The 14,004-nt window shown below is 41.0% G+C and overlaps 1 protein-coding gene across 6 annotated transcripts in view; it reads left to right on the top strand.

Annotated features, from left to right (window-relative positions):
• Positions 1-14,004, top strand: part of EXOC2 (exocyst complex component 2) — a 232,775-nt gene that overhangs the window by 31,043 nt on the left and 187,728 nt on the right. For all 6 annotated transcript variants that reach the window (XM_084873313.1, XM_084873310.1, XM_084873311.1 and 3 more), the window contains one exon: positions 8,184-8,360. In XM_084873313.1, the coding sequence (XP_084729439.1) occupies positions 8,184-8,360 (177 nt within the window). The remainder of the gene's footprint in view (positions 1-8,183; positions 8,361-14,004) is intronic.

Below are 14,004 nucleotides of genomic sequence, written 5' to 3'. Positions count from 1 at the left end.
TGAATTAGATATACATACCCTGAGATTTCTGTTTACTCCAGAGAGAGGGAGAAATGGAGGATGCAGGGGGGACCAATGAGGGAGTAGGGTGTGGCGATTCATGAAGGGAAAGGGTAAGGGCTGGTTAGAGTCACATCTCAGCCCAGGACAGGGACTGGTGAAGGGGCAGCAGGCCTGCCTGTCATTTTGTTGTCAGCATCCAGGTCACTGGCACGCTTGCTGCATGCAAACACATCCCTTGAAATCATCACAATCGGCCAAGAGGCCTCTAACAGCCATTTAATAATTAAGCTCCAACCCCTTGACAGAAGGAAGAAACTTATATACAGGCACTCTAGCACCAGGTGCTGTGGTTTGCCTCTGAGGACCATTTTAAAAGCCACAATAATGATGATCATTAAATAAAATAATTTTTAAAAATATATATTTTTATTGATTTTTTACAGAGAGGAAGAGAGAGGGATAGAGAGGAACATCGATGAGAAAGAAACATCAATCAGCCGCCTCCTGCACACCCCCCACCAGGGATGTGTCCACAACCAACGTACATGCCCTTGACCGGAATCGAACCTGGGATCTTTCAGTTCGCAGGCCTACACTCTATCCACTGAGCCAAACCGATCTCAGCTAAATAAAATAATTAATAGTATATTGTTTTCTTCCAAATCTTTGGGAAAATGAAATTCAGGTTTTCGACCCATCCTCCAACATTTATAGTTGCCTGTGGCGAAGCCCAGAGTGTGTGGGGGAGTCTGGAGAGATTGGTATTCAAGGTGCAGAGGCACACTGTGAGGAGGGGCAGTCTTGGGATCCCCATCCCCATTCCATTTGCAGGGCTGTTGGCACCTGTCTGCCTGCCACCCTTACCTGTGGATGCAGTTTCCATGACAATGGGTGGCGGCTAGGCAGAGTTCAAGCCCAGTTTCTAGGGCACCATTTCCTGGGCCCTTGCACCCAGTCTCTGGCTGGACTCTCCCACCTGCGGTGCCGGCCTCACCCCCCCCAGTCTTGCCTCTTTCAGCATGATCACTTAGTTCTCCCCTTCTTCCTGGTCCCCAAACCACTGGGACCTGGGGCTAGCTCTTTCTGGGGATCAGGCGGGCGGGCAGCACGGCCATGCCTGGTGGTCTCTGGGTGCAGTGAAAGTGGATGATGGGATGGAGGTATGGTGGCTAGGCAGGCTGATGCTCCCTGCTGCTGCCTTCCCCTTCTCCTGGACTCAGGGCTTGGGTGGCTTTGGAGTATTCACCTCCACCGGAGCCACAACTCCTGATGAACTGCTGCCTGCCCTGATCCCCACTTTAGCTCCTCCTCCTGTTGTGGGCCAATGGGAGGGGTGGGGGGAAGTGCAAGTGTAGGCTTGTTGGCGCTTCACAGCCACCGGTAGTCCTAGTGGTTGCTGGGCTTTTATATATATAGATGTTGTTAGCATAGTGTGTTTCTCCCTGTCTGTGAAGTAGAGACCTTGTACTCTGGCTTACTTAAGCATTGGTGTTTGTCAGTGGTTCTCACTCACACCTTTTCTTAATGTCTTCTAGAACTTAAAAAAATTTATCTTGCCCACTAAGTCTCAGTGTCAAAAGAGCCTAATTATGGTTTTCTGTTTTTTAAATACAAATGAGTGTGAGATACACCCAGGGAAGAGAGCAAATTAGAAATATGTTTGTATGGTCAGTTAAGCTTATTTTCCTGTGAACTCTGTGAGGGTATACCAATCCATTGAGAATGAGGAAGGGAGAGGCTGTAGTATATGCTACTGAATATATATTCTGGTTTTCCAAATACATTTATCTGGATTCAGACATTCTCTTGATTTATTTATTAATTTGATAAAGTACTAGAGATTGTGAGTTGGAACTTGTTTTTCTTGCATTATAGCTTCTGATCTATAGATTGTTTTTTGGCCATCCAGAAACTCCTTTTGAAGCTCCACACTATGATTAATAACTACATTTTGCACATCCCAGATAATTCTTTTTGCTAGTGTTATTTAAATGTAACACTTTATACTGTTTCTCTAGTTATAATTGTTGATTCTTCAGTAAATAAATCACATTTATTCTTATGAAGATAGTCTTATCTAATCCTATGTCTTGGTTTTTTATATAGCTCATTCCAGAATTTTCTTTACCCACAGGGGAAAAATCCCCAGAAGGTATGAAAAGAGGCCATAGGTTACATCCCACATTTTAGTAGGCAGTCATTGTGAGCTCCTGAAAATGATGGTTACTAGTCTATGTAATTTTTAATCTTGCTTTAGTTTTTGATAATGCTATTCATATTTGACTAAATGTGTATTACTTTTATAAAACTTGTTAATTCAGCTTTCAACCTGCATATGAATTGCCAAGAAACCATTTTTAAAAAAAGCAAACTTAACCTACTAAATTATTTGTGTTTTTAACTCAGATGATAGCTACACTAGCCAAGTAAAACACTATACAAACACTTTATTTGGAATTCTACAAGTTACTTTAAAAAAAGATGTTATTATATTTCATGAAACAGGTTTCTTAGCTTTCAGTAACTTAGCAAAAGTGCTTACAAAATTAAGAATTGGTCTTATGATCCTATTTAATTTTCATGACATTTTAAATGATCCATTTGAATCTATGTTTAAAATTATATTATTATTAATTTTATTTTAGTTAAAATGAAGAATATATATTAAATCAGAGGAACACTGGTAGCAGCTATGACCACATAAATCTACTATTTTTTTGGGGAATAGTTTTTCACTTGTACCATTATGAATATTTATCCATGTTTGCTCATCTGAACATGTTTTCCAGACTTCATGTCTCTGTGGATGATAGTTGTTCCCATTCCTTAGTTTTAATCATAAGGTAGTGCTCTAGCAGGTAACTTATATTAGGAATCACTTTACATTGAGCCCTGACATTTGTTGTTCAGTTTTTCTGCTTTCTGAAGTGAGTTAGTATTTAAAATCACAAGAACATTTTTAAAATAGTAAAATTAAAAAAATATTAACTTACATATTGCCCAGAGTGATATCAAAATGTCTGTTATCTAAAATTAAACAGTTTGTAATTTTAAGCACTTTCCATTCATTTAAAAAATAAACAGACTGATTTATGTATGCTTAAAAATTATTTGAGCAAATATTCATTGAAGTATTTCACAGTGCTTATCTTGGAGATGGGAAGGAGTTCCAGAGATGCTTTCAATCTTTCTTTTAAAAATATGTTTTTATTGATTTCAGAGAGAGGAAGGGAAAGTAAGAGAGAGTTAGAAACATCAATGATGAGAGAGAATCATTGATCAGCTGCCTCCTGCCTCTACTAGGGATCAAACCCGCAATTTAGGCATGTGCCTTGACCATGAATTGAATTGTGACTTCCTTGTTCATGGGTCAATCAGTGCTCAACCACTGAGCCACACCATCTAGTCTCAGTTTTTTAAAATTATTTAATTTTTTTTTGTAGCAAAAATTAACAGGAAAGATATCTAATACATTCCCATTTTGGAAAAAAATAATTTTGAATTCTGAATGCATTTAAAAATGTATAAATGTCATTACATATTTTAAAAACCAACAGAAACCTTAATCCTTTAAGTGCTTTATTAGTAAGACAAAATTTCATACATGAATAAATAATAAATGTTTTAGGGGAATCTCTAAAATTCATTATTTAATGGATGTCTTAAAAATGTAGTTGTTTTTTATTCCTTTACTATTAATATAACATTCTTACTAAATAGTGCTTTAAGATGTAACAGATCATGAATATCCCCCTTAGGCATATGTTTCTGGGGGAAAAAAAGTTAGCATTTATCAAACTTGACTGCTGAACAATATACCGTATTTTTCGGACCATAAGACGCACCGGACCATAAGACGCACCAGTTTTTAGAGAAGGGAAATGAAGAAAAAAAGATTCTGAAACAAATAGTGTCCTAAAATATTTTATGTGCATTAAAACCCAACATCACAGTCATAAACACATGTAATCAACCCTGTAAAGTAAACAGCAGCATTTAGAACCATTTTAGAGCCGGGCAAGCACACAGAGACCACACAGAGTCGGGCAAGTAAAAAACTTTTTTTTTACAGTATATGTATGGGCTATATTTGGACCATAAGACACAGGGACTTTTTCCCCCCACTTCTGGGGGAAAAAAAGTGCGTCTTATGGTCCGAAAAATACGGTACACTCTATCTAATAAGAAAAGAAAATGTGAAGTGTCGGGGTCTATGCCACATATTGGTTTATTTTTTTTCATAAATATTTATTATACTAGAGACCTGGTGACTGAAATTTGTGCATGGATAGGTCCCTAGGTCTGGTTGGCGATCAGGGCCGATTGGGGCCTTCTGGCTGTCGGCTGAGCCTGCCTTCATTCTGCGCCACCCCTGGTGGTCAGCATACGTCATAGTGAACAATTGACCTCCCAGTTACTTAGTCCAGCGTTTTTCAACCCCTGTTCCGTGGCACACTAGTGTGCCGCGAGATGTTGCCTGGTGTGCCGTAGGTGCAGACAAGACAAGAATTTTATAATTTTTCACTATTTTGTTTACTTAATATTTCATAATAAAGTAATTATAAAATACTTTCTTTGTGTTTATTTGATTCCTATTCAAGAGAATTACTTTATATATAGTCAATATAGGCACAGAGTTAAATTTTTTAACATTTTCTAATGGTGGTGTGCCTCGTGATTTTTTTCATGAAACAAGTGTGCCTTTGCCCAAAAAAGGTTGAAAAACACTGACTTAGTCAAACTCCTGAGAGGACACTTTGCATATTAGCCTTTTATATATATTCTAGAGGCCCGGTGCATGAAATTTGTGCCTGGGGCGGGGGTTGTCCCTCAGCCTAGCCTGCACCCTCTCCAATCTGGGACCCTTTGAGGGATATTCGACTGCCCATTTAGGGCACAATCCAGGATTGCTGGCTCCAGGTGCTCACCTGCCTGCCTTCCTGATTGCCCCTAACCATTTCTGCCTGCCAGCCAGATCACCCCCTAACCACTGCCCTGCCAGTCTGATTGATGTCTAATTGCTCCCCTGCATAGAGTGCATGGGTGGGAGTAACTGGTTTGCCCTGAAGGGTCCCAGATTAGGGTTGGGGTTTCCTTGGGGCGTAGAGTGGCCTAGGTGAGGAGCCTGTGGTGATTTGCAGCCGGCCATGGCCCCCGGCGACCTAAGCGAAGGCCCTGGTATCTGGGATATATTTATCTTCTACAGTTGAAACTTTGTAGCCTGGAGCGAAGGCAAGTCTTCTGCTCACTCTGTGGTGGCAACCATTTCTGTTGGAGTTTATTCACCTTCTCTAATTGAAACTTTGTAGCCTGGAGTGGAGGCCTAGGCCAGCCAGGGCAGGTGAAAAGCTTGGCTTCCTCCATTGCTGGGGGCAACCATAGCCTGCTATCTCCAGCTCTGTGGCTACTGCCATTTTTTTGGGGATTTATCTTCCATAATTGAAACTTTATAGCCTTGAGTGGAGGCCTGGGCCTACCAGGGTGTGTGGAAAGCTTGGCTTCCCCCATTGCCAGGGAAACCCAAGCCTCCCTCCTGCTCTCTGTGGTGGCAGCCATCTTGGTTGGGGTTAATTTGCATATCTACACTGATTGGCTGGTGGGCGTGGCTTTGGCTGTAGTGGAGTGATGGTTAATTTGCATATTACTCTTTTATTAGGCAGGATAGAATTGGACTCTGTTTTGTGGAAATGGAAAATAGAGAGGAAATCAGTTAGTAGACTAGCTGGCAGTGTGTACACATGGTGGTATTTTGGTATTCTGCCCAGGGCCATGTCTTCCTCACTAAAGTCTTTCAGTGCCTACCTGTTTGGTTATTGCCTAAATTTACATGGAATCTGGGTCCGAGATGGCAGGCATGAGTTGACCTTTTTGGCGTGCCAGAAAGCAGAATGTAATGTGTTGATAGTATCATTAGGAAAACACTAAAGCAGTGTGAATTGTTGCTAAAGGAATAATAATGAAATAAAAAAATAAAATTGTAAACCTGTAATAGAGAACATTTACAGGATTTACCAGACTTCAGGCTGTGCTTGCAATAAATTATCTACTTTAGTTCATTCTGTTACCCGTGTATGATTGAACACTAGCAAAAGTATATGCATATCACTTTCAGGGAGAAGTATAAATATATTTTTAGGGAATGATATATACATCTATTTATCCTTTACAATTTTATATCAATAACTTAGACTGCTAATAATAGCAATTATTTTCTAATATAAATGAAAGTAATTTAAGATTCTCATAGTCTAAGTAATCTAGAACAGCAGTTGCCAACTGGTGGTCCGCAGATTACTGGTTGTCCCTGAGGTCTGAAAAATGGGTAACTGCTGGCTTAAGGAAACCTTTGGAACAGTGGTTGCCAACTAGTAATCTGACAGGTTGGCGACCGCTGATCTAGAATACCTTCTCCTCATTATTATGGGCATTATATAACCTAATTCCATTGATGTTTGAAGAAACTTAAATATATTCTAAAAGAAGTCTTAAATATAGTATTAGTGTAAAAAGTTTAGACAAAATCAAGAGAGACTGGTATACTTGCAAAAATATTGGCTATCCTATCTAATAACATAGTAGCATGCAAATTTAACTTACCTCCACCACACACACAAGCCACACCCACCAGCCAAACAGGAGTGAATATGCAAATAAACCCAACCAAGATGGCTGTGGCCATGGAGAGCAAGAGGGAGGCTTGGGTTTCCCCGGCAATGGAGGAAGACAAGCTTACTGCCTGCCCTTGCCAGCTCTGGCCTCCACTCAATGTTACAAAGTTTCAATGATAGAAGATAAATAAATGGCCGTGGCCTGGCCATGGAGTGAGCAGGAGATTTGGGATCACTCAAGGCTACCAAGTTTGAATTATAGAAGATAAATAAATCCCAGATACCAGAGCCTATGCTGGGTTACCGGGGGGAGTGTGCAGCCTGCAAACCACCACAGGTTCCTTGCCCAGGCCATCCCATACCCCAAGGGAACCCCCATCCTGATCCATGACACCCCAAGGCAAACCAGGTGGCCCCCACCCATGCACGAGGCCTCTATTCTATCCCATCTAATAAAAGAATAATATGCAAATTGACTGTAACTCCCACACACAAGATGGCTGCCCCCATGTGGGCACAAGATGGCCACCACAAGATGGTCAGCAGGGGAGAGCAGTTTGGAGGGACCAGGCCTGCAAGGGAGGGCAGTTGTGGGTGGTCAGGTCAGCAGGGGAGGGCAGTTAGTGGTGACCAGGCTGGCAGAGGAGGGAAGTTGGGGGCAACAGGACCTGCAGGGAAGGGCAGTTGGAGGGACTGAGGCCTGCAGGAGAGAGCAGTTGAGGGGGGAACAGTCCTACAGGGGAGGGCAGTTAGGGGTTACCAGGCCTGCAGGGGTGGGCAGTTAGGGGCAATCAGGCTGGCAGGGGAGTGATTAGGCTGGTAGGCAGAAGTGGTTAGGGCCAATCAGGAAGGCAGGCAGAAGTGGTTAGGGCCAATCAGGAAGGCAGGCAGGTGAGCAGTTGGGAGCCAGCAGTCCTGGATCGTGAGAGGGATGTCTGACTGCCTGTTTAGTCTCGAATCTACTGGGATCTGGCCTAAATGGGCAGTCGGACATCCCTCAGAGGGTCTCAGATTGTAGAGGGTGCAGGCTGGGCTGAGGGACACTGCTGTCCCCCATGCAGGAATTTCATTTACCAGGCCTTTATTCTATATATATATATAAAAGCCCAGCTACCTGAATGGCAGAATAACCAGAATGATTGAAAAGAATTGTGGCTGTGACCCACACTGTAGCAGCCAACTGGCCTGAGCCGGGCCCCAATCCGCCCCTCCTCCTGGCCGGCCCTATCCCCTGTTCGGCCCCCAAAACCCCGATTGGGGGTGGGGCTGGCTGGCCAACCTCCCATGTCCCCTCATCCCTCTGTTGGCTTGGAACAATGGGCCTCTCTTGGGGCAGGCCGGCATACCCCACCTGTGCATGAATTCGTGCACTGGGCCTCTAGTTTTCAATAACAGAAATAAAGGAACAAAGAAATATTATTTCTAGATTTATTTCTCAGTTCTTCAAAAGGCCTGGTATTACTAAGTGAAGAAAGTAGAATTGTATTTTTATGTAATATACATGATTAACTCTTATCATTGTTGTTTTAAACTTTGCATGCTTTTTTTTTTTTTTTTTTTTTTTTCTTCCAGGTTTGGCAATTTGTGGACATAATTGCCTCCTGACAGCAGAATGGATGTCTGCAAGTAAAATAGTATGTCGAGTTGGACAAGCCAAAAATGACAAAGGAGACATAATTGTCACAACTAAGTCAGGTGGCAAAGGAACCTCAACAGTCTCTTTCAAGCTACTCAAGCCTGAAAAAATAGGTATCTACCTTTAGTCATGTTATTCTGAAGATTAAAATAAAAATGGTTTTCTCTTTTAAAATTTTAGAACTGTTAAATTAGTCGATAATTTACCCACTATTATATCTCACTAACTTAGATTTATGCTTATTTTGACAGGAATGGTGTATTGGTTAAAATATCCATTACTTTTGAAAATGCACCTGAGAGTAATTATCCTGACATAACTGTCAGTCATACTAAATTCTTTATAAAATCTGTTCACTTAACATTTTGATATGACAATTGGCAATTCCTTCTTGAGTACATTTCTTCTTGAATTTCTTTTCTCTTTCTGTTATATGATTAAGATTTAAAGTGAAATATCTTCCTGATTCAGCCAAGTTAACAATAATGTGCTCTTTTTCTTTCATTTTCTCCCCTTTCAGCTCTGAACAAAATGTTGCTTGATCTGGAGGTGCCTTTCGCCCTTCAAACTAAAAATAACTCTTTATTGTATCCCATAGCACATGTTACACTTTTATACACTTAACATCCACTTTCTCATATTAGAGAAGTGGTGGGGAATGTCCATCCACAGGCCATATAAGGCACATGAAATCATTTTGTCTGGCTCTGCCAACGCATCATATATTTGATCTATGAGTTAGTTAAATGTTTGACCAAATATAGCAGACTAATTTAAAAAAAAAAATGTATTTATTGATTGATTTTTTTTTTTTTTTTTTTTTTTTTTTTTACAGAAAGGAAGGGAGAGTGATGGAGAGTCAGAAACATCAATGAGAGGGAAACATTGATCAGCTGCCTCTTGCATACTCCCCACTGGGGATGTGCCTGCAACCAACATACATGCCCTTGATTGGAAGCAAACCAGGGACCCTTTAGTCCACAGGCCTACACTCTATCCACTGAGCCAAACTGATCAAGGCAGCAGACTGATTTTTTAAGTTGATAATTTTGTATGGCCTGAAAATGATGTTATAAATGTCCAAATGGCCCTTGACAGTAAAAAGGTTCCCTATCCCTGTATTAGAATAATTAAGAACATAGTCTGAGGAGCCAGATTATGAATATTAATATGATCTTTATATTACTAACTGTGGTACTTTGATGCTTAGTTCCTATGTGGGTAAAAGTGGATAAATTGTATTATCTACCTTATAGGATTAAATGAGTTAAGAGAGCCTATCAACACAGACAGTAGTGTGGTGAAGGCCTGGGGTGGGGTTAGGTACAGGCTAGTAGGGTGTCAATGCGGAAAAAAAGGAGACATATGTAATATTGTAAAAAAAATAAAGATTAATAAAAGTTATCTGCATCGGATGATTCTATATAATAAAAGCCTAATATGCTAAGTGTCTGGTCCAGTCATCCATTCAACCAATCAAAGCATAATATGCTAATGATATGCTAAGGCTGCTCATCCATTCTCTAGGATGTGCACTGACCACCAGGGGGCAGATTCTCCAACTGGTAGGTCAACTTGCTCCTAGGGTCCGGATGATCAGGACTAAGTGAGATGGGCTGGACATGTCCTGGAGCCTCCCATGATCCCTCCCCTGCTGGCCAACCTCTCATGTCCCTCCTCCTGATCGTGAACCAGTGGGGCCCCTCAGCCTGGCCTGTGCCCTCTTGTAATCCAAGACCCTTCAGGGATGTCAGAGAGCTAGTTTTGACCTGATCCCACAAGTCAGGCTGAGGGACCCCATTGGTGCACGAATTCGTGCACTGGGCCTCTAGTAAAAAAATAAATGAGTTAAAAGATACATATAAAATGCTTCACATAACCCCGTTATACAAAGTAAGGGTTCAATACATTAATTTTTTTCACTTAAAATTTAAATATTGGGATGGATTTATTTAATTACATTATATAACTTTCAAGTGTATAATTCTATAGTGCATCATGTATATATTGCACACTGTTCTCACCACCTGAAGTCTACTCTCATTTTGTCACCATATATGTGACCTCTTTTATCTTTTACTCTCTTCAACCTCCCTCTCACACCCTTTCTCCTCAGGTAACCATTATACTGTTGTTTGTGTCTATGAGTATTGTATTGTTTGTTCATTTGTTGCTTTCTATTTTATCTCCTAAATGTGAATAGTATTCTATTGTCTGTATAAACCACATCATCTATATTCATTCATCCATCAAAGGACACTTAGGTTGTTTTCAAGTATAATGCTATGATGAACATAGGGGTACATATATCTTCATGCATAAATATTGTCAAATTATTAGGGTAGATACCCAGAATAGAGATTGCTGGGTCATATGCTAGCTTTATTCTTAATTTTTTGAGGAACCGTTATACTGTTTTTCATAGTGATGAAAACATGAATAGATCTTGAGAATATCATGCTAAGTGAAATAAATTAGGCAGGAAAAATAAAAAAATGATACAATTTCATGCATAGGTGGTATATAAAACTGAAAGCAGCAAATGAATAAAAAAGAAAAATGAACAAAACTTATAGACATAGAAAACAGTATGGTGGTTACCAGAAGAAATGGGATTAGGGGGACTGTAAATGGTATAAAGGGTGGTCAAAAAGATGGTGCTGGAATAAGATTTTACTTTGGGCTGTGAGCACACAATGCAATATACAGGTAAGTCATTTATCATAGATTTTTACATTTGAACCTATATAATTTTATCAATCAGTGTCACTACAATAAATTTAATCTTAAATAATCTATACTAATAAAAGGGTAATATGGTAATTATACTGGCTGTCTTCTGGATGTCCTACACAAAGCCACTGCAGCAAGGCCAAGGGCCGGTCCAGTGCTGTGGTCCCTTTTGCAGAGGCCATGGGAGAAGGCAGACTGGAAAAGGCAGAAAGGAGAAAGCCAGTGCCATGGGGAAAGGCAGAAGGGAGAAGGTTGGTGCCACAGGAGAAGGGAGAGGTGGCAGTTAGGGGGATCAGGTCAGGAAGGGAGAGCAGTTAGGGGGATCAAGACAGGATGGGAGAACAATTAGGCAGGGGGATCGGGCCAAGAGGAGAGAGCGGTTAGGCATCAGGCAAGCAGGCAGAGGCAGTTAGGGGTGATCAGGCAGGGAGGTGAGCAGTTAGGAGCCAGTGGTCCCAGATTGTGAGAGGGATCCAGATTGGAGAGGGTGCAGGCTGGACTGAGGGACCCCCCCCCCCCATGCACAAATTTTATGCACTGGGCACCTCGTTAAAAAATAATTTCTACCAGTGCTGTATGAGGGTCCCCTTTTCTCCACAACCTCTATAATACTAGGTATTTCTTGTTTTATTGATAACTAGTGACCTGGTGTACAAGTTCATGTACATTGAAAATAAATTAATTAGAAGAAATACTTTAATATCGTTATTAGCCCTTTCTCTATAATTGAGGTGTCAACCAAATTCAAATTCAACAATGATAAATTGAAAAACTCATGTGCAGTTGGCACCAGCAAGATATATATATATATATATATATATATATATATATATATATGAATAAACCTGCTGAATTAGATCTGATTTCTGATGTAACTAAACTTTTTCCAGCCCAATGAAGGACCACCACTTGTCTTTCAGGTAATACTCAGCAACACAGCAGTAAACATAAACACAAAGCAGATTATTATTGTAGACCATCCAGGGAGAACAAAGGGTAAAATAGATAACAGCAGCAGTATTTGACTATATCTGCACAATGAGAAAACCTAAAGTCATTTTGAAGGTCCACCTTTTCTTTTTTTCTTTTCTTTTTTTTTTTTTTATATATATTTTATTGATTTTGTACAGAGAGGAAGGGAGAGAGATAGCAAGTTAGAAACATCGATGAGAGTGAGTCATCGATCAGCTGCCTCTTGCACACCCCCTACTGGGGATGTGCCCGCAACCAAGGTACATGTCCTTGACCGGAATCGAACCCGGGACCCTTCAGTCCCCAAGCCGATGCTCTATCCAATGAGCCAAACCGGTTTCGGCTGAAGGTCCACCTTTTCTTCTTTTCAGTGGGGACAAGTGTCTAAGCTTTCTAAATCCCTGTTCCCTGGCTAGTGAAAAGAAAATAGGATTCCACCGAGTCTCCAATCTACCTACTCCGGGACTTCTGTGAGGATCAAATGAGATGAAGCCCCCAAATGGTCTCCCCAACTGCCCTATTTTGCCAACCATCTTGTGGTGGCCATCTTGTGTCCACATGGAGGTGGCCACCTTGTGGGTTGGAGTGATGGTCAATTTGCATGTTACCTCTTTATTATATAGGATGGCTTCTTTGTTGAAAATTAGTTGCCTATACATAAGGGTTTATTTTAGGACTCAGTTTTGTTGCATTGATTTATTATTTGTTTTGCAAATACCATACTGTTTTGATTATTGTAGCTTTGTAGTATCACTTGAAATCAGGGAATGTGATACCTGCAGCTTTGTTCTTTTTTTTCTCAGAATTGCTTTGGCTATTCAGGGTGTTCTGTGGTTCTATACAAAATTAGGGATTTTTGTTGTTGTTGTTGTTCTACTTCTTTGAATAATGCCATTGGGATTTTGATGGGGTTTACATAAGATTTGCATATTGCTTTAGATCACATGTGTCAAACACAAGGCCCGCAGGCCAAATCCAGCCCGCCAGGCCTTGCAATGTGGCCCGCACCGCGCTGTCATCACTGCACTCTGCTGTCAGTTTATGACATTGTCAGTTTATGACTGTTCAGTAAACCATTCAGCCCGCGATTTAGGCTGGATTTTAGATTTTGGCCCCTTCTCTGATTGAGTTCGACACCCCTACTTTAGATAATATGCCTATTTTAACTATGTTAATGCTTTTAATTCATGAACATGGAATATCTTACTATTTCTTTGTGTTGTCTTTAATTTATTTCAACAGTGTCAATTAGTTTTCAGTGTATAGGTCCTTCATATTCTTTATGTTTATTCCTAGATAGTTTATTCTTTTTGTTGCAATTGCAAAATGGAATTCTTTCTATCTTTCCCATGAATTTAATTGTTAGTATATAGGAATGCAATTAGTTTTTACACTGATTCTGTGTCCTGCGACTTTATTGTACTTATTTGTTGTTTCTAATAGTTTATAAAGAACTAGAAGCCCAGTGTGTGAAAATTCACGCACTGGAGAGGGGTCCCTTAGCCCAGCCTGACCCCTCTCACAGTGTGGGAGCCTTAAGGAGTGGGAGGTGACCCAGCGATCAGGGAAAGGTGATGCTGCTGCCACTGCTGGCAGTGCAAACCTTGGCCAGCTTTGGGTTGGCCCTGGGTAGCTGGGTGGGGGTGGAGTTGGGGCTGAGAGGACTGGGGGGCTCCGGAGGCAGGCTTGCAGAGTGGTCAGACCCGCCTGGGGGAGGCCCGGCTATGCGGCGCGCACACCACCCTGGTGGGGCAGAGGGGACTAGGCGCCGTCATCTTGTGACTGTGGGTGCCACCATCTATGAGCGTGTGACAGTCAATTGCCATATTCTCTCCTTATTGGCTATGGTTGCTTCTATCTTTGTGAGGGTCGGACGGTCAATTAGCATATTCCCTCTTCATTAGATAGGATTATGTCCTCTGCAAAAGATGACTATTTTACTTCTTCCTTCCCAATTTGGATGCCTTTTATTTCTTTTTCTTACTAAATTGATCTGGCTAGGTACAGCCAGTATTATTTGGTGAAAGTGGACATCCTTGTATTGTTCTTGAT

The sequence above is a fragment of the Pipistrellus hanaki genome, assembly GCF_964339955.1.
Source record: "Pipistrellus hanaki genome assembly, chromosome: 2".
In the NCBI taxonomy this organism is placed as follows: domain Eukaryota; kingdom Metazoa; phylum Chordata; class Mammalia; order Chiroptera; family Vespertilionidae; genus Pipistrellus; species Pipistrellus hanaki.
This window is presented reverse-complemented; position numbering and strand designations above follow the sequence as displayed.